Source organism: Budorcas taxicolor, chromosome 5, assembly GCF_023091745.1.
Source record: "Budorcas taxicolor isolate Tak-1 chromosome 5, Takin1.1, whole genome shotgun sequence".
NCBI lineage: Eukaryota > Metazoa > Chordata > Mammalia > Artiodactyla > Bovidae > Budorcas > Budorcas taxicolor.
In genome coordinates this window covers 36,528,914-36,549,912 of record NC_068914.1, presented here as the reverse complement: position 1 = coordinate 36,549,912, position 20,999 = coordinate 36,528,914, and the positions used below count along the sequence as shown (strand labels likewise).

Here is a 20,999-nt window from a genome sequence, read left to right as displayed (position 1 = left end):
CTCCGGGGGGCTGCAGGCGGGCGGCGCGGGGGGGCGGGGGGCGGGGCCGGGCGGGAGGGGCGCGGAGCGCGCGGGGCGGGGGGCGGGGCTCCGGGGGCCGGGCGGCCGGGCCGGGGGCGGGGCGGGGGGCGCGGCGCGCGGGGCGGGGGGCGGGGCTCCGGGGGCCGGGCGGCCGGGCCGGGGGCGGGGCGGGGGGCGCGGCGCGCGGGGCGGGGGGCGGGGCTCCGGGGGCCGGGCGGCCGGGCCGGGGGCGGGCCGGGGGGCGCGGCGCGCGGGGCGGGGCTCGTGGGGGCGCGCAGGGCAGAGCCGGGGCGCGCGGGGCCGGCGGGCGCGCGGGGGCGGCGGGCGCGGCGCTGCCAATCGCAGACAAAGGCCGCCCCAGTGAATCATGTGGTGCCGGGGGAGGAAGTGCGGCTTGTTTTCTTTCCTCCAGGCGCCCGGCTCCGGGTGGAGCGCGATGCGCGGAGACCCCCGCGGGGGTGGCGGCGGCCGCGAGCCCAGATGAAGCCGGAGCGCGCGGGCCGCGCCGCAGCGCCCCCGGCCCGATGGAGGCCCCGCCGTGGGACCCCCTCCGCAACGACTCGCTGCCGCCCACACTGACCCCGGCCGTGCCCCCCTACGTGAAGCTCGGCCTCACTGTCGTCTACACCGTGTTCTACTCGCTGCTCTTCTTGTTCATCTACGCGCAGCTCTGGCTGGTGCTGCGCTACCGCCACAAGCGGCTCAGCTACCAGAGCGTCTTCCTCTTCCTCTGCCTCTTCTGGGCCTCCCTGCGGACTGTCCTCTTCTCCTTCTACTTCAAAGACTTTGTGGCGGCCAACGCGCTCAGCCCCTTCGTCTTCTGGCTGCTCTACTGCTTCCCCGTGTGCCTCCAGTTCTTCACCCTGACGCTGATGAACTTGTATTTCACGCAGGTGAGTCGCGGGAGGCCGCCCCCGCTGGCGGGAACGCCTGGGGGTGCTCACCTGGCGGGGGCGATGGCAGCCGCGGGAGCGGGTCGCAGAGCCCTGGGGCTAAGTGTGCGTGGCGGGGGTGTGTGTGGAAAGCATTGATTCTGGGGTGGTCCGAGCCCTGTCCCACCTGCAGGCCTTTGTCCCAGGTAACGCCGTCTCATTCCCGAAGGGGGAGAAGGGGAAGGGAAAGGAGAGTGAGGGCTGGCGGCCACCCGTCATCCTCTGCCCGCAAGTCGGCATCACTCAGCGCGCAGGGCGCGGCAGCATCTCCGTGCACACATCAGACTCGGTACTGATGGGAGATGTGCCCACCAAGGAGACTGGCACTCCAGTTTCCCTTCTGCCCCCTCGTCCCAAAGCATCTGACCACCAGCCTGGAGAAGTCGCTGCCGCCTTGGCCTCCAGGTTGGGGCCAGACGCTGGCTTTTTTGAGGACAGAGTGGGACTGCCCTGGTTTGGATGGAATGTTTGGAGCCTCCAGCCTGGGAGCCCTGCTGAAGGGCAGCCTGCTCACTCATTCCACAGGATTGCTACACAGCCGTCGGGGTAGCACCCAGCTCCCGAGCTGATGCCTCGAGAGCTCAGGGTTGCCCTGAGCTCATCTGAGAGGCCCCGAGAAAAAGCCGAAAGTTTCCTGGCGCCCTTTTACAGGCACTGGGGAGTCGTTTTACGAGCAGATTGTTAATAAGCTAATGGGAGAACGTGCGAATTGACTTGGCTGCTGCGACGCTTGACTTAAGTACAGTAATTGGAAAGTGTCTTGCAAAGAGCGTGTGAAGTATTGTATAAAGGTGTAATAGCACAATACTGTCATCAGCAGCAGCATCTCTGCTTCCCATTAGCTTTCCAAGCACTAAAATGTCCATTTTCACTAGGACCCTGTCCAGAGGGAAGGCCAATGATATCACCTGGTAAGGGGAATTTAAGAACTGTCGCTTGGCTAGACGCTTTGTGCCAGCAAGTATTACATTCCTTTTAATAGTGTCCTTATTTATTAAAATACTGTTGGGGCCTCACCTTCCAATGCAGGGGGTGCAGGTTCGATCCCTAGTTGGGGAGCTAAGATTCCACATGCCTTGCAACCAAAAATTCAAAACATAAAACAGAAGCATTATTGTAACAAATTCAATAAAACCTTTAAAAGTGGTCCACATCCAAAAAAACCTTAAAAAGAAAAAAAAATGCTGTTGTTGGAAAAAAAAAAAAAAGGAAGAAAAGGTAGAATAAGAATTACTCTGGTGTAATGGGAGCCCCTGAATGACAATTTGGAGGAAATACTTTTGGCTAAAAGCTAGCATAAGTAGCTATTGTAATTTTATCAAAAGGGATCTATAGATAAAGCAGTCTCCTCCGTCCAGTGTATCAGCATATTTTCCAGTCCACGAGTCATGTATGTCATCTGTCCAAATACAGCTTTTAAATCCAAAAACCAGTTCAGGCAGTCAGCTACAGTGCAGACACTCTGACTTCTTCTTTTTTTTAAATTGGATCCAAAGCGGGTGATTCCAGGAAGATTCAGAAGTCAGGTATGTTGATGTTCCTTCAAGAACTGTGACAGTGGTCTGATGGCATGTTGTGGTCAGGTCCCTTTTTGAGAAGGAAAAAGGACAGCTTAGAGCACGGCCCTGACTGTCTGGTAGTCACATGCAAAGTTTGCGCTCAGAGCTGGATTAGGCGCAGAGCCACACATTTTCTGCACCATCTGCTGGTTGGCGAGTAAATGCTGAGTGAGGGAAAGAGTGACCAGGCCAACAGCCTCGCAAGCTGAGAGGCCACAAGCCACCGCCCTGGCTTCTTGATGACTCCCAGGTCTTGTTTTCTTTATATCTCCAGGGTGGCTGGCAGGAGGAGGTGGTACTAACTGCTGGCATCACAGACACCCTGGCAGATGAGCTGTTTCCTGGCTTCCTGGCAAATAGTCTGATACTTCCAGGGTGTTTTAAAGGGGTCGCCCTTTGACTCCCAGCTCCAACATCCCTCTCCCCCGACCCCTCCCATGTGCCTTCTGTTAGGCCAGGCTCTTCAACCACTGGAACGGCTGGGGGAGCATTAAGGATTACTGCGGCTTGAGCCCCGTCTTAGAGAATGTAAATCAGATTTTGGAGGCTGGTGGGTAGTGGCTAACAATGAAGAACCCTGTGCTGTGTGCTAGGCACGATTCTGAGCGGTCTTATTTATTCTTCCCAACTACCCTCTGAAGGAAGGATGGATGGTGTCCCTGTTTTTCAGAGGAGGGCCAGGGAGGTTATATATGACTCCCTCAGGGTCACACTGCCCTGGAGCCAGGAATCACACCCACATCTGTGACATCAGAGTGCCAGGCTTGTCCTTCATGGTACAGTATTTGAAACATCTTACAGTGGGAAAGCGTACCCTCCTGTGAATGTCACATCATGTCCTCTGGGAGCTTGGCATCCAGTTGAGGAGATGCCAAGTATACATCCAACACAGCTGAGTAATAAGTCAAGGGATTTAAGGGAGAGTATATTTCACTTCCGAAGACTGCAGGAGATTCCTCTCTCCAGCTCCTGGTGGGACTGGTTCAGTCATTAGCAGGCTCTGTGTGTCTATGTCTGGCTCCGAGCGTCTGAGCTCTCCTTGAAGCCCCAGGCACTGAGTTGTTTCCAGCTCCGGGCCCTGCTGGGTCCAGCAGACTCCTGCTCAGCTCCTGCTGCTCTAGGAGTTTGCAGGGCCGAGGCTGGAGTGGAGGCATACACTCCAGAATCTGTTCTTCTAGCTCAGTGCTCATTTGCTTTTTAAAGGGGTCTTAGAGGGGGCAGGACCCTGAGACCTGAGGTGCACAGGGGTCTCTGTGCATGAGGTGTGGTAAGCCCTCCGCCCACCAGGCTATATGGTAGACGCACCAGGGCCAAGGCCACAAGCTTCTGGGCCAGTGAAGTCCCCTGCGAGGTAGGTCTGTCTGTAGAACTGTCGGAGGGTCCTGGCAGCGCAGTGACACCTGGGTGGGTGTGTCCCCCAGCTGTCCCCCACTAGAATTTTGGGCCTGGACCTCAGACTCCTGGGGTTCCTGGGTGTGAAGGAGAGTGGCAGGCTCAGCTTCCCCCTGGTGCAGCCTTGTCTTGACCCCTGAGACAGACTCCTACCATTACAGGCCGGTTTGAGGAAGGAAAAGAAGTGAACCCTCCCATGGAAAGAGGTGGTTTGATTAACAGACAGTGACGCAGGAGCCAGCACCTACTATGCCTTAAGAGTGTGGGTGGGAGGATGCAGGGGCTTTCCTGTGGGCATCTGAGGCTCTTGCTGGGGGCCAGGGAGTCATGGTGGGGGTTGGATCTCATGGCAGGGGTCTGGGGGTAATGGTGGGGGTTGGAATTCATGGTGGAGGTCTGGGGGTCATGTTGGGTGTTAGAGCTAATGGTTAGGGTCTGGGGGTCATGGTGGATTTTGGAGCTAATGGTGGGGGTCTGGGTGTCATGATGGATGTTAGATCTCATGGTGGGAGTCTGGGGGTCAAGGTGGGGGTTGAAGCTCATGGTGTAGGCCTAGAGGTCATGATGGGTGTTGCATCTCATGGTGGGATCCTAGGGGTCATGGTAGGTGTTAGAGTTCACAGTGAGGGCTTGGGACTCGTGGTGGGCCAGGGAGTCGTGGTGAGCTTGCAAAGACCTGTGAATCAGGGGATGGAGCCTAAGGAGCCAGCCCTCCTTGGGCTCTCTGGGCAGAGCTGGGTTACTGACCTGCTGTAGGACAAGGGCGGCCCTAGTGCCCTCCCTCCGGGTTGGAGCAGGTTAAAGGAGTCTCTCATCCCGTCCTCTCCCTCTCCCTCAGTTGAGATGCTCTGCCTCATCTTTTAATAGCCAGAGCCCAGACTGGCCAAACCGCAGTCCTGAAGGTCAGGCCCCAGCACTGGTTTGGCTCTTCATTACCCACTGTGGCACTGAAATGACTTTTTCCTCCAACCGGCAACTTTCATGTTTGTCGAATGGCAGTGGCACTGGGCCTCTCCTTGGGAAGAGGTTGGAAGTCCCTGGTTCCTCACGGCTGCGGCTCCTGACCCCAAGAGCTGATGGGCCTGGGAGGTCCAGAAGCTCCACCTTCATTCTGCTTACAGCCAACCGAGGCCTCGAGGATCCTGGTGACTTGTCCAGGGTCCCCAGCTAGGCACACAGAGCCAGGAAGAGTGCTTGCTGCACACAACAACCCCCGCCCCCCGCCTCCCCTGGCCCCTTGAAATGCATCCTGGTCCTTATCTCTGCTGACAGGAAAGAAGGAAGCATCTGAAAATCTAATCCGGGGACCCTGTCTTAACCTGCACCAGGAAAAGGGAGGAGGAGGTGGGACCTCAGGCAGGAGTGGATCTCGCTGTGGTTTTTGGCAGTCCATTTCATGAAGAACGTTGACTGAATCTGTTGTGTGCCAGGCCCTCATCTAGGAGTTGTGAGGAGGGAAGCTTCTAGGCCTCTTGGTGATTATGAAGAAGTAAGAAGCTTAGGAACACACAGGGCAAGTTTGTTGGTCCCCAAGGATTTTATTTCAGAACCGGGGCCACACAGTCGCACAGGGGTGGGGAATCCTCACGTCTGCACCACACTGTGGCTTCCTGACCCCTGCACCGGCTCCTTGTGGTCGCCCAGTGGGCTTCCAGCTGCCAGAGCTGTGTGTGTGGTATGTGTGTGTACACTCCTGTAGTGTGTCCATGCACACACGCACAGGTTCATGAGACGTCTTCCTTATTAGCGTTCAGTCTACCATTTATCACCAGCAGCCCCCAGGAAGTCAACTCCTAATTTTACTGCTAAAAATCCCCCACCCCCAAAAAGCAGCTTTCTAATTTTACAGCCCAGTCTCCTCAGATCTTTCCTCGAAGCGCTTGCTCTTCTCTTTGGCTGCTTCTGTGTAGTAGGGCAGCAGCATCAGGGGAACCAAATTTCATGCCCTCGGCCCTTATGGGAAAAGTTAGCCTCCTCTCAGCATATCTGAGGGGCTTCCTCAGTGGCTCAGCGGGTAAAGAATCCACCTGCAATGCAGGAGACACGGGAGAGGCAGGTTCGATCCCTGGGTCAGGAAGATCCCTTGGAGAAGGAAATGGCAACCCTCTCCAGTATTCTTGCTTGAAAAAGCTCATGAACTGAGGAGCCTGGCGGGCTCTCATCCAAAGGGTTGCAGAGAGTTGCACATGCCTGAGAGGCTAAACACACATGCAGAGGCGGACGTGACTGAGAGCCGGAGTCTGGGGCCCCCACACTCTCACGCCTGTAAGCTTTGGCTGCATCCTTCTGCTTTCCTGACTTTCCCGCGGTCAGACAAGCAGGAGCTAGCAGGGAGGCAGAGAGAGAGCACTGTCCTAAGGCTCTTGGTTGCTCAGGTGGGCTGTGCTGGCATGTCCAACGGCAGTGCCCTCCCCACCAGAGGGCTGTGCTGTACCCCATTCTTCGGTCCCCAGAGCCATCAGCTTGGAGGCGCGGGGTGAAGCACCGAGGGGCGGGATGATCAGAGAGCAGCATCGATGAAATAGACAGCCCCTCATCCGAATGACATCCCTCAGTCTTAGGTTTTTGAGAACAACATAGTTTTTGATCCAAAATCCGCTGTTGTCCCCCGATTTCTGATTGTCTTGCAGCTCCAGGGAGAGGAGAGAAGCCTCTCGGTTGTGGGTGTGGCAGGTCAATTTTCTCCAGACGGATGGGCTCGGCACACAGTGCTGACCATCCCTGGCACGTATGCGCCCCTGGAGGTCTACAGAAGCTTGTAAATATTTTACTTTTGATTTATCCCATGGCTGAAGTTTAGAGTCTGTTAACCTCTGAGGACAACAGATGACCCCGTGGTTTTAGTGGCTCGTTTCCTTAAACTTGGGTGTGGAAAGCACAGGAAAGGAAGTCGTGATGGTGTCCACATCAATATTTTAGGCCTTGTAGCTACACATGATCTCTGTTGCGTAATTTTTTTTGTTCTTTTTAGACATCTCTTTAAAAAGGTTAAAAAAAAAAAAAAAGCTGTTCTAAGCTCGTAGGCCATAGGATAACAGATTGCAGGCTGGACTCAGTTCTTGGGAGAAACTTTGGGCAAGTCCAGTGTGTGTCACCTTGCTGTTTTGGGGGCAGGTCCTTTGGGCACTTTGGAAACAAGCTATAACAGGCTGTGGCTTCTCGTCTCCTGGTTACAGTGTCATTTACTCAGCGAACACATCAGTCACCTGTGCGCAGGTGTCCAGGGTCAGAGACAGCTGGATTTGTGCCCCGAGGGGCCCCAGACTGTAGGGGAAGACAGACACAAACGGAGCCGCATGCCACCCACGGGGTCCTCTCCCCACCTGCAGAGCCTGGGGAAACACAGGTGAGGGGCCTTGGGCTGGATCTCTTATGATGTCCTCCGGTCCCCGCCTTTTAATGACACACCCACCAGCCAGGCTACATAGTGTGTGAAACACAGGGTAAATGTCTACAAGGGCTGAAATCAGCTCTCTGGCCTGCACCCTGCCTCATATACCCTCCCCCTGCTACCCAGACCTAAGAGATGCCAGAGGTCGTGCTGCCCATCAGGTGATGTGACGGTCTGTGGGTGATGTGTGACCAGGAGCAGAGGCACGTGGGCTGAATGGGAGCCTGGCTGGCCCCTGAACCCCGATCCTGAGTCACACAGTCTGTGGACATGAATTTGGAGATTCATTTCATTCACTCGACAAGTGTGTTCTTAAAATTGGGATGACATTCACATGCCGTAAACTTAACCATTTTAATATGTACGACTTGGTGTGGCCTTTAGTGCATTGACATTTTTATGCAATAGCCACTGCGGTTCAGTTCCAGAACATTTTCGTCACTCCAGAAACACCCTCCATGCTCATTTAGCAGTCAGTCCACTTTCCCTGCTCACCCCAGCTCCTGGCAAACACCCGTCTGGCTCTGGATGTGCATGTGTGCATGCATGCTAAGTCGCTTCAGTCGTGTTCGACTCTTTGCGACCCCGTGGACTGAGGTCTGCCAGGCTCCTCCGTCCATGGAAGTCTCCAGGCAAGAATACTGGAGTGGGTTGCCATGCCCTCCTCCAGGGGATCTTCCTGAATCAGGGGTCAAACCTGAATCTCTTATGTCTCCTGCGTTGGCGGGCAGGTTCTTTTCCTCTGGTGCCACCGGGGAGGCCCCCTGTTCTGGATACTTCATATCAGAGGGATCGTACACTAAGTGGCCTTTTGTGTCTGGCTCCTCTCACTTAGCATGATGTTTTCAGGGTTCGTCCATGTCATAGCTCCTTCTTTCTTAAGGCTGGATGGTATGCCACCGTAAGCATCTTCCACAGTTCACTTATGTGCTCATCCTTGGAGGGACACTTAACACATTCTTCTGAGGCCTGTTATTCCCTGCAGGCTGTGCAGACTGGGTGATGGTCACATGTAGTTCCTGCCTTCAGGGACCTTGACCTTGAGTGGGGAGAACAGACCACGTCAAGTCTGTCTCTGTGGTGCCAGCGGCCCCTGTGACTTAGTGACAGTCCTTATGGTGGTTACACCATGAGTGAGATGTTTCCAATGGAAGGTTGGGGCCTCAATTCACTCCATCATCTCTGTAATTCTGCCTGCAGGACACACACTTGACAAAGAACAGGTGGCTTTGCTACTTGTTGTCATTGTTTAGTCGCTAATCGTGTCTGACTCTTCTGCAACCTCATGGACTGTAGCCTGCCAGGCTTCTCTCCCCATGGGGTTTCCCAGACAGCAATACTGGAGTGGGTTGCCATGTCCTTCTCCAAGGGATCTTCCCAACCTGGGGATCAAACCTGCGGGATTTCCTGCATTGGCACTGGGGAAGCCCCTTGCTACTGTTCAGTTCAGTTCAGTCGCTCAGTCATGTCCGACTCTTTGCGACCCCATGAATCGCAGCACGGCAGGCCTCCCTGTCCATCACCAACTCCCGGAGTTCACTCAGACTCATGTCCATCGAGTCAGTGATGCCATCCAGCCATCTCATCCTCTGTTGTCCCCCTCTCCTCCAGCCCCCAATCCCTCCCAACATCAGAGTCTTTTCCATTGAGTCAACTCTTTGCATGAGGTGGCCAAAGTACTGGAGTTTCAGCTTCAGCATCATTCCCTCCAAAGAAATCCCAGGGCTGATCTCCTTTAGGATGGACTGGTTGGATCTCCTTGCAGTCCAAGGGACTCTCAAGAGTCTTCTCCAACACCACAGTTCAAAAGCATCCATTCTTCGGCACTCAGCTTTCTTCACAGTCCAACTCTCACATCCATACATGACCACTGGAAAAACCATAGCCTTGGCTAGATGGGCCTTTGTTGGCAAAGTAATGTCTCTGCTTTTCAACATGCTATCTATGTTGGTCATAACTTTTCTTCCAAGGAGTAAGCGTGTTTTAATTTCATGGCTGCAGTCACCGTCTGCAGTGATTTTGGAGCCCAAAAAGATAAAGTCTGACACTGTTTCCACTGTTTCCCCATCTATTTCCCATGAAGTGATGGGACCAGATGCCATGATCTTCGTTTTCTGAATGTTGAGCTTTAAGCCAACTTTTTCACTCTCCTCTTTCACTTTCATCAAGAGGCTCTTTAGTTCCTCTTCACTTTCTGCCATAAGGGTGGTATTATCTGCATATCTGAGGTTATTGATATTTCTCCCGGCAATCTTGATTCTAGCTTGTGCTTCTTCCAGCCCAGCGTTTCTCATTGCGACTGTTAGCGTGAGTCAAATCCTTTTACCCTCCTTTGTTCATGGCAGCTTCCTGGGATCTAGGCCACCACCAGGGATGCAAAGGTGGGAGAGCTGGCCCCGACCCTTGGGGCCCCTGTGAGTGGTGCCACCCCTCCCACAACACACTGCTCTTCCCAGGGTTGGTGGCACTCGTTGCTTCCTCTTGAGTCGTCCCTACTTGGGTTGTGATGTTCTCAGTTCCCATCCTTGCTTCTTTTTTTAATTTTTATTTTCAGATTTTTGGGGCCATCCCACATGGCATGTGGGATGTCAGTTCCCCAACCAGGGTTTGAACCCACACCCCACTGCATTGGAAGCACAGAGTCTTAACCACTGGACCACCAAGAAGCTCCCCTTCATTGCGTCTGATGGGATGTGAGTTTGTTCCCCTCCGCCCTGGTCGTTGCTGTATGTGCCCCTGCCTGGCATCCCACAGTGAGTTGGGGGCAGTCTAGCTGCAGACCTGTGTCTGCTCCCATGAGCAATTTCTGTCACCACATTCCTTCTCTTGGAGGGGGTCCCACTGGCCGTTCTCTGGGCAGGATACTGGAGCATCCTCTGACCCTGTCTAAGTCTGTTTGGCTCCTACAACGGAACACTGCAGACTGGGGCAGCTTCAACACCAGATGTTTCTTTTCTTTTTCTTTCTTTCTTTATAATCAATCCATTGCTTTCTTTTTTAATTTTTGTTTTAGATTTGAGTATAGCTGATTTACAATGTCATGTTTCAGATCTACAGCAAAGTGTTTCAGTCATACTTATACATGTCTCTATTCTTTTTCAAGTTCTTTTCCCATTTAAGTCTTTACAGGATATTGAATAGCGTTCCCTGTGCTATACAGTAGGCCCTTGTTAGTTATCTGTTTTAAATATAGTGGTATGTATATGTTAATCCCAAACTCCTCTAATTTATCTCTCTCCTCCCAGCCTTTCCCCTTTGGTAACCGTAAGTTTGTTTTCTAAATCAGTGAGTCTGTTTCCATTTTGTAAATAAGTTCTTTTGTATCTCTCTTTTATTTCAGTTCAGTTCAGTTCAGTTCAGTCGCTCAGTTGTGTCTGACTCTTTGCTTTAGATTCCACATATAAGTGATGTCATATATTATCTTTATCTGACAGTATGATAATCTCTAGGTCCATCCATGTTGCTGCAAATGGCTTTATTTCCTTCTTTTTTATGACTGAGCAATACTCCATTGTATATACATACCACATCTTCTTTATCCATTCATTTGTCAGTGGACATTTAGGTTACTTCCATGTCTTGATGATGAGGTGTGTATATCTTTTTGAATTGTTTTTTTTTTTTCCAGATATATGCCCAGGAGTGGGATTGCTGGGTCATATGATAGCTCTGTTTTTAGTTTAAGGAACCTCCATACTGTTTACCGTAGTGGCTGCACCAATTTACATTCCCACCAGCAGTGTAGGGGCATTCCCTTTTCTCCACCCTCTCTCCAGCATTTATTGTTTGTAGACTTTCTGATAGTCGTCCAAGGATGGGGTGTCAGCAGGGTCAGGTTCTAGCAAGGGCCTCTTCCTGCCTGCAGAGGGCCAACCTCTCATTGTGTCCTCACGTGGTAGAGAGCAGAGAGAGGGCTCCTTGAGTTCCTTTTGATAAGAGCACAAATACCACCTATGAAGGCTCCACTCACGTGACCTCAGCGCTCAGAGCCCTCACCTCCTAACACCATCACCCTGGGGGTTAGGATTTCAACTTGTGAATTTCCAGGGGATGTAAAGTTCAAAATAAATACCACCCTGCTCCCAGCAAGGACAAGAGAATTCTCCTTCTTTCCGAGGCAGAAAGTTATTTCTGCAGGAAAAAAATAAACCTGAGGCTTCTTCGCTGTTAACCTGTTTTGTAGTTATACATTATTTGCTTCGAGGCTCAGGGTCCAGTGGTGAGACAGCACGATGCTGCTGTAGCCACACCAAAACCTTCCTTCTAGCGCCTTGGGGCCTGGCTGGCTGGTAACCCATCTAGGCTTCCCAGGTGGAGAAATGTATCCCGCCATGCAACGTGTCACCTTATTTAAGCACATTTAGAACAATTACGGGTAGGGCCCTGGCTGGTAAACTGTGAACTGGGATGATGGCAGGAGCAATTCAGAAACATATAACCATGATGGTAACCTTGTGTGGCCACAGCCCTTCCCATTCATGAGCCCAGGGAGGGAGATGTGTGCCAGGAAGGCTCACGGGCCTTGTTCCATCTCCACCCACACCAGTGAGGGGACCTGGGGAAGCCCTAGGGGTGGCTGGCCCCACGTCCCTTCCCTCTTTCACAACAGTTTGGGCCCATCTCCAACTGAAGCAAGACTGCCAGTCCCTGTGGGGCTGCCCTCTTGAGAATTTTGCGTCACAGTTTGAAAAGCAGAAGTCACTGTGAGGAACTCTAGTTCTGATCCCCTTATGTTATGAGAAGCACTGAGGCCCGGGAAGGTAAAAAGAGTTTATCAGGGACGAGAAGAAAAGCAGGTTCAGGGAATTCCTGGAAGTCCAGCAGTTAGGAGTCAATGCTTTCACTGCCGAGAGCCCAGGTTCAGTCCCTGGTTGGGGAACTAAGATGCAGTAAGCCGAGTGCAGCCAACAACAAAAATGGCAAGTTCATGGCAGTCTGGCCAGCCTCACACCTGGACACAGATGTTTGCGTGGTGAGAGAGGCCACTGGAAAAAGCAGGGCAACTGAAGGCAAGTTTGGTGCTGTCTTAAGTGACTCTGAGTGTGTTTGGACGAGTGTACTCTCCAAGGCCTTGAGATGGTCGCCAGCCCTCGTGGGTGGTGCCTGCGGGCCTGACTTGGCCACTGTGGAGCCAAGAGCTTGCAGGGCAGCATGGGTAGATGCTGGTAGATGGAGCCGCGGTTAAGTTGATGGGGACAGGGAGGCTCTGGTGAGCCGCTGGGACAGGGCTGGAGGAGAGAGGAGCTTGGCTGAACCACTGGGAACTAGAGGAGGAGAGGCACTTTCAGAAAGGGAGGGGGCAGGTGGAGACGCCCTTCTCCACTGAGACCTCATCCCTTCATTTATGAGGGGGCCCTGAGAGGAGTGGGGGGGTGGGTATGAGGCTGAGCTCCTGTCTCTTGGGGCTCCCAGGCTGGCTGTGGGGGTAGGATGCAAACGTGCATGAACCTAAGGAGGGCTGTCAGCTGCTGGCTCAGCTGGACAGGACAGGACTGGGCAGGAAAGCTCTCAGGAGGGCAGGTGAAGGCTGAGGATGCTTCCAGGGAGTTCTGGACTTTACTGAAGCTCAGAGAAGAGAGTCATTGTTGATCCCAAGATCACATGTGAAACATGCATTCTCAGTCATGTCCGACTGTCTGTGACCCCATGGACTGTAGCCCTCCAGGCTCCTCTGTCCACAGGATTCTTCAGGAAGAATACTGGAGTGGGTTGCCATTTCCTCCTCCAGGGGATCTTCCTGATCCAGAGATCAAACCCCTATCTCTGTATTGGCAGGTGAGTTCTTTACCACTGAGTCACCTGAGAAGCCCCTCGCATATGAAAGCAGCTCACCTAGGGGGCCTCTGTGTCTCAAGGGTCAGTGTGAGACTGAGCAGTGAGCAGGACTTGCTTCTTGAACCCTGCACTTGCCAAGTTGAAAGGCAGGAGGTGACAGGGTGAAGACCTGAGCTTGGGATCCAGTCACCTCCCTGGGGGCCTGTGACACCCAGCCAGGCGGGGACACAGAGCATGCCTTGGTTCCTGCACCCAGAATGACATGATGTGGACAGCATACTCCTTTTTCTATCGTGGGGTTCCATGGTTTTAAAATTTTTAAAAAATTTTTTTTATTGATTTACAATGCTATTTTAGCTGTTGATAGGAATGCAAACTGGTACAGCCACTATGAAGAAGAGTGTGGAGATTCCTCAAAAAACTGGGACTAGATCTGCCATGTGACCCAGCAATCCCAACGCTGGGCACACACCCCAAGGAAATTAGAATTGAAAAGGATACATGTACCCCAATGTACACTATTTATGATAGTTAAGACATGGAAGCAACCTAGATGTCCATTGGCAGATGAATGGATAAGGAAGTTGTGGTACATATATGCAATGGAATATTCAGTTCAGTTTAGTTGAGTTCAGTCGCTCAGTCATGTCCAACTCTTTGCGACCCCATGAATCGCAGCACGCCAAGCCTCCCTGTCCATCACCAACTCCCGGAGTTCACCCAAACTCACGTCCATCGAGTCAGTGATGCCATCCAGCCATCTCATCCTCTGTCGTCCCCTTCTCCTGCCCCCAATCCCTCCCAGTATCCGAGTCTTTTCCAGTGAGTCAACTCTTCGCATGAGGTGACCAAAGTACTGGAGTTTCAGCTTCAGCATCATTCCTTCCAAAGAACACCCAGGACTGATCTCCTTTAGAATGGACTGGTTGGATCTCCTTGCAGTCCAAGGGACTCTCAAGAGTCTTCTTCTCCAGTACCACAGTTCAAAAGCATCAATTCTTCGGTGCTCAGCTTTCTTCACAGTCCAACTCTCACATCCATACATGACCTCTAGAAAAACCGTTGCCTTGACTAGATGGGCCTTTGTTGGCACAGTAATGTCTCTGCTTTTGAATATGCTGTCTAGGTTGGTCATAACTTTCCTTCCAAGGAGCAAGCATCTTTTAATTTCATGACTGCAGTCACCATCTGCAGTGATTTTGGAGCCCCCCAAAATAAAGTCTGACACTGTTTCCACTGTTTCTCCATCTATTTGCCATGAAGTAAGTGATGGGACCGGATGCCATGATCTTCGTTTTCTGAATGTTGAGCTTTAAGCCAACTTTTTCACTCTCCTCTTTCACTTTCATCAAGAGGCTCTTTAGTTCCTCTTCACTTTCTGCCATAAGGGTGGTGTCATCTGCATATCTGAGATGATTGATATTTCTCCCGACAATCTTGATTCCAGCTTGTGCTTCTTCCAGCCCAGCGTTTCTCATGATGTGCTATGCATAGAAGTTAAATAAGCAGGGTGATAATATGACTCAGCTATGAAAAGGAATGCATTTGAGTCAGTTCTAATGAGGTGGAGGAACCTGATGCCATTATACAGAGTGAAGTAAGTCAGGAAGAGAAAGACAAATGCTGTATATTAACATACCATACATAGAATTTAGAAAGACGGTACCGACAGTCCTACATGAAGGGCAGTGAAGGAGACACAGACATAAAGGACAGACTTTTGGACTCAGTGGGAGGAGGCGAGGGTGGGATGATTTGAGCGAATAGCATTGAAACATGTGCATTACTATATGTAAAATAGATGACCAGGGCAAGTTCGATGCATGAAGCACTCAAAACCTGTGCTCTGGAAAAACTCAGAGGGATAGGGTGGGGAGGGAGGTGGGAGGGGTGTTCAGACATGGGGAGGGGGCACAGGTATACCTGTGGCTGGTTCATGTTGATATATGGCAAAACCGTCACAATATTGCAAAGTAGTTACTCTCCAATTAAAATTAATTAATTGAAAAATGTGTTTCAAGTATACAGCAAACTGACTCCGTTTTACGTATATCTAATCTTTTTCAAGTTCTTTTCCCATTTAGGTTTTTACAGAGTACTGGGTAGAGTTCCCTGTGCTATGTCATAGGTCTTTGGTGGTTGTCTATTTCATATATCCTGTGGCTTTAAACACATGGCCAGTGTCCGCTGACGTAGAGATGTCACCCCTGCCTTTGCGGTCTCAGAGAGGAGACCTGAAATGCTGGACCCGTCTTGCTCTTCTTAAGGGATTGCTAGAGTCGGACACAACTGAAGTGACGCAGCAGCAGCAGCACAGAAAGGGAAACATCTGCATTTGGATTCAGCAGACTCCAGAAATGAACAAAATGCAGGTCGAGCCACCCTGCTCTGGTGAATGAGGATGCTCAGCATGTGGAAACACAGACTAATGACTGTCAGCCAGGGAGCCCGGGGCCTCAGGCTTTGCATAATTTCCCCAATATATCAGGAAGTGGGCAGCGTAGAGGGATCACGAGCACACATGGTGAATGTGTCAGTGGCTCCTAGCCTTTTTGAGTATGAAAGTGCCTTTTATGGTCAGGAGAGCATTTATGATCACAGTTTGGTAGTTGTGCGCTTAGAGTTGTGGTTTGAGAGCAAATGACGGGACTAATAATAATCAGATCAGCAGAGGCCACACACGTAAACACTGAGAAGGTGTCTGATAGGTGAGTGCTCTGTGTGAATTCACTTCATCCTCAGAGAAACCTATGAGATGGGCACTATTATTAGTTTCATTTTACAGATGAGGTTCTTGAAGCACAGAGAGGTTCGGTAACTTTTCTAAAGTCACACAGCTGATCACTGGTAGAGCCAGGATTCAAGCCCAGGGAAACCAGCTCCAGAGTCCACACTTTTTTAAAGGTTTTTTTTTTTTTTGGTGTGTGTGTGTGCTTAGTCACTTAGGCATATCTGACTGTTTGTCATGGTGACCCTGTGGACTATAGTTGTCAGGGTCCTCTGTCCATGGCATTTTCCAGGCAAGGATACTGGAGTGGGCTGCCATTTCCTTCTCCAGGGTATCTTCCTGACCCCGGGGTCGAACCTGGGTCTCCCATGTCGAAGGTGGATTCTTTACCATCTGAGCCACTAGGGAAGCCCCTTTTAAGTTTTATGTATATCTAAATATATCCTGCATGGGTTGCAGGATCTTAGTTCCCTGACCAGGGATCAAACCTGGGCCCTGTCTCTGAGCTGAGTCCTAACCACTGGAGTTACCAGGGAATTCCCACACTCTTAACAATTCTTAAATGTCTCTGTGCTGAAATGGACACACATCTGTGACCTACAGACAGTGGGCTACTACCCTTAGTGAGAACACGTGAACGAGAGCCATGTGTTTCAGCATCGATATATTGCAAACTCCTCATGACAGGTGAGCAGACAAGTTGTAGAAGGGGATGGAAAGCATTGATTCAAAGTGAGACGCCATGCAAGATCGGACTATGTATTATTTATCCTCTTAAAAAGTAGAAGCCTGCTGGCTCTCAGAACACCAGAGTGAGGTGGACATTCTCTCTGTTCTGAGGAATCAGAACCAAGGAGAGAGATGCTGGGGGCTTCAATAGTGTTTTTTCTTTTTTAATTAGAGATAAAATTCAGGACTTCTCTGGAAACCCAGTGGTTAAGACTTCACCTTCCAATGTAGGGGGTGTGGGTTCAATCCCTGGTTGGGGAGCCAAGATCCCACATGCCTTGTGGCCAAAAAAAACAAAAAACATAAAACAGAAGCAGTGTTGTAACAAATTCAATAAAGACTTAAAAAATGGTCTACATCAAAATAAAATCTTTAAAAAAAAAAAGAGAAAATGCCCTGGAACAAGCAGAGCAGTGTCAAAGGAACTGAACCTCATGGTGGGGTCAAGAGTTTTGGTTAGGTTATTTCTTTGTGTAGGTGACACGGTTTATGGTAAAGTTTAAACCTACCATAAATGTGTAACATTTTCAAATGAATTTTCATACATACACTTAAAAATAGTATGGGGGTGGCAGAGATTGGTTTAGACATGGGTCTGTGTTTGGTGCCCGCAGGGTTGCAGACCCTCTCAGTTACTCTGCGAGTCTCCAGGGGCCTTAGCCCCCCGGCAGGATCACAGATGCAGGACCGAGTGTCCAGCCTGGGCCTGGGCTCTGGAGCCTGTTCAGGGTGGGAAGGTTGCAAAGCGTCCACCTGCCTGTTTGCTTCTGAGGGGACAGCCCTTCAGGAGGTGGTGGCACCAAAATGGAAACTGTTGACATGGGTCATGCCTTGGGGAGGGGGGCGGGGGCTGGAATTTGTAAAGCAAAATGGCTACCTAGAGAAATTGTGAATCAAGTACAGGTCTGGAGGCACAGTGCTTCATTGAGCTGTCACGGCCGCTGCCTCTGGGGACAGAAGAGGTTACTTTTGTTTAGTTTCGCTTAATGCACAAGGGACGCTGTCATCCCCACAGGAAAGAGCCACAGACCTTTCTGCCAGAAACAGCCAGTATGACCGGAGGAGAAATGACTGTGAGGCAGCAAAGGCCAGCTGAGGTTGGTAGGAGGAAAAGGCAGGAAGGCAGGACTTCAAAGGCTGGGAATAGAATCAGTGAGGCAGACAGGGGCTGTAATTTATGAGGGGAGGGAGGCCCAGGGCAGCGGCCGCTTCTGGAACCTTTGTGCCTCTGTCAAGAGAGTACGTCATAGACTGCGGCTCTCTGGGCCCTCCTGCGTCATCTGAGAGGTGATGGGAAGGGCCTGAGGTTGCCAAGAGGGCACAGAGCCTGCATCTGGATGAGGGGCTGGTGGGGGAGTGAGGAAAGTGGGGAGGGGCGAGCTGGGAACAGAGGTGGGCTCTCTCCTCCCCCAGCCTCCTTCAGGCCAACTTGGGGGTGATAGTTCTGCTTCCCCAAACCTGAATTAAATCTTCAGAATGTCACTTGACTTTCCTGTAGTGGGCATCTGTTCTAGGTAGGACTTTTAAAGGCCATGGAAATGATGCTGAGACCAACAGGCCTCTGTGAGAGGAAGATGCATTATTCCCACCACTGGATGGGAGTTTCCATGGAAACTGCTGCTCAGCTCCTCTCTGTCTTCTGCATCCCTCCCTCCCTCTGCTCTGTAATCGCGGGGCCCATGCTGCTGATCTTAAACCTGGTGCTAGTTCCCTTGAATAATCTCCCTTTCATTTCACAAAGACATTTTTAAAGAGTAGATGGTGCTCTAGAATAGACTCCCCACTCCCACTTCCTCTTGCCTCCTTCCGTCCAGCGATCCCCACTTCCTCCTCCAGGCGCATTCTCATCCGCCAGAGCCAAGCCCAGCTCTCTGCAGTTATCCTGTCCCTCTTCTGGGCTGCATCCAACACCCTGATGGTCCTACACCTGGGTTTCCTTCTCCCCATTTGCCCACCCATGTGCTGTTCCCCGCCCCTCCCCAACCTGCTCCTTTCCTGCCTTTCTGCTACTTTATGTTGATTGAGACAAATTCAGACTCTATACAGTTCCCCATTTAAAGTTCAGTGTTCACAGACTTGTATAGCCATCACCACCATCGGTTTCAGAACATTTTTAAAAAGTTGAAGTATTGTTGATTTACAAAGTTGTGTTGATTTCTGCTGTACAACAAAGTGATTCAGTTGTACATACCCACACACTCATATACATATATACACACACACACAAACATACATACACTCTTTTGCATTCATTTCCATTATGGTTTATTCCAGGATGTCAAATGTAGTTCCCTGTCTATACAGTAGAACCTCGTTTATCCATTCTAAATGTAATAGTCTGTACCTGCTAACCCCAAACTCCCAGTCCATCCCTCCCACCCCCTCCCCCTTGGCAACCACAAGTCTCTCCTCTATGTCTTTGAGTCTGTTTTGTTTCATAAAAGTTCGGAACATTTTTTGTCACCCTCAGAAGAAATCCTGGAACCCTTAGCAGTCACCCCATATCTCCCCAAGCCCCCAGACCCAGGCATCCTCTAGACTACATTTTGTCTTCAATTTCCATATAAACACCCACCTCTGTTTTCACAAACTTCTCTCTGAACCGCTAGCCGGCCCTTTGACTCTGGTCCCCTCGTACCCCCACCCCCGACCTTGAAGCACAGCTCCGATTTGTGATTGTGTTGATTCTACTGAAACCTTCTGTGATCTCTTACCAGGGACATGCACCTGCCTTAACTGACTTCAGGTTGCCTCCTCCTTCCTCTCCTGGACTTGCATCCCAGCCTAGCCTGCTGCTGCCCTGACCCTTCCCAGGGAGTCCAGGTTCCCCTCAGACAGCCTCATCTCCCCATAATCTCATTTCCTCATATTTCACACCTCCTCACATCTCCTCACACCTCCACACATCTCCTCACACCACCACACATCTCACACCACCTCACACCTCCACACATCTCATACTTTTTCATGTCTCCTTATACCTCTTCATGTCTCTCACACCACCTTACATCATCTCACACCCCACACCTCCACACATCTCCTCACACCTCCTCATGTCTCCTCACACCTCCTCATGTCTCCTCACACCACCTTACATCATCTCATACCCAACACCTCCATATATCTCCATATACCTCTTCACGTCTCCTCACACCTCCTCATGTCTCCTCACACCACCTCACACCTCCACACATCTCATACTTTTTCATGTCTCCTTATACCACCTCACATCTCCTCATACTTTCTCACACCTCCTCATACCTCTTCATGTCTCCTCACACTACCTCACATCATCTCACACCCCACATTTCCACACATCTCCTCACACCTCCTCATGTCTCCTCACACCACCTCACACCACCTCACACCCCACACCTCCATATATCTCCATATACCTCTTCACGTCTCCTCACACCTCTTCACGTCTCCTCACACCTCTTCACGTCTCCTCACACCTCTTCACGTCTTCTCACACCTCCTTATGTCTCCTTACACCTCTTCATGTCTCCTCACAGCACCTCGCATCACCTCACATCTTACACCTCCACACATCTCCTGCTACCTCTTCCCATGTCCTCACACATCCTTATACCTCTTAAGGTCTCCTCTCACCTCCTTAAATCTCTTTACAACTTCTCATGTCTCCTCTCACCTCCTCACATTTCATCAGGTTTCCTCACATCACCTCATGCTTCCTCACATCTTCTCACATCTCCTCATAGCTCCTCACACCATGTCTATCTCTGGTTGTGAGTTTGCCGAGGTCAGGGACCAGTCTTTCCATCTTTTCTTAATTGTTAATCTCAGATTTGGTGCTCAGTGTCAGTTGATCTACCACAGATACCACCAATCTGAGTGTGGGGAGAATTGGAATTTTTATCTGGTCTCACTTGTCCCCCAGCCCTTCTGATGGTCCCTGTCATCCCCCTCCAATTTGGTGGGTCTGGTTTTACAGGGAGCAGCCTGAGCTTACCTTGTCAGTAGCAGTAGCTGTAAAATATGGAGGAATAGTTCATCCTTGTCTGCCCCCTCCCTCAGGAACCCCGTCCCCTTCCTAGCCAGTTCCTGCTGAGGTCAGCAGGAGCCAGCACAGACTCTAGGAGATGGACAGCCTGATAAGAGAGCTGGAGTCAGCCCAGGAGGGTTAGCTCTACTTCTGGGTACTAATCAATCTTTAATGAAGTTCCCTGGAGCATAGACAGGAAGCGGGGAGGGATGAGTAGGAGAGTTTGGATTTTTTTTTTAAAAAACTTGGTCCAGACATTTATGTACTTTATTTAGTGAGGGCAAAAGTTAAATATATACTATGTGAGTTTGAAATGCCAGGAATTTAAATACAGCTTTAAGGAACTTAGGTTTAAGGGTTAACTTGAAGGATAGGGCAGTTTTAAAATTTTTAAGTACAGCTGGAAAAGGCCCAGTTGAATTCAAGACATAAACATTTTTTAATTAAAGTTTTTAATAATTAATTT

At 50.9% G+C, this 20,999-nt stretch overlaps 1 protein-coding gene across 1 annotated transcript in view; it reads left to right on the top strand.

Moving 5' to 3' along the window:
• Nucleotides 1–527: 527 nt before the first annotated feature.
• The window catches only part of GPR137B (G protein-coupled receptor 137B), a 55,463-nt gene continuing 34,991 nt past the window's right edge, over nt 528–20,999 (top strand). Inside the window, exon 1 of the mRNA XM_052640689.1 lies at nt 528–914. Within this exon, the coding sequence (XP_052496649.1) occupies nt 546–914 (369 nt within the window). The 5' untranslated portion in view covers nt 528–545. The remainder of the gene's footprint in view (nt 915–20,999) is intronic.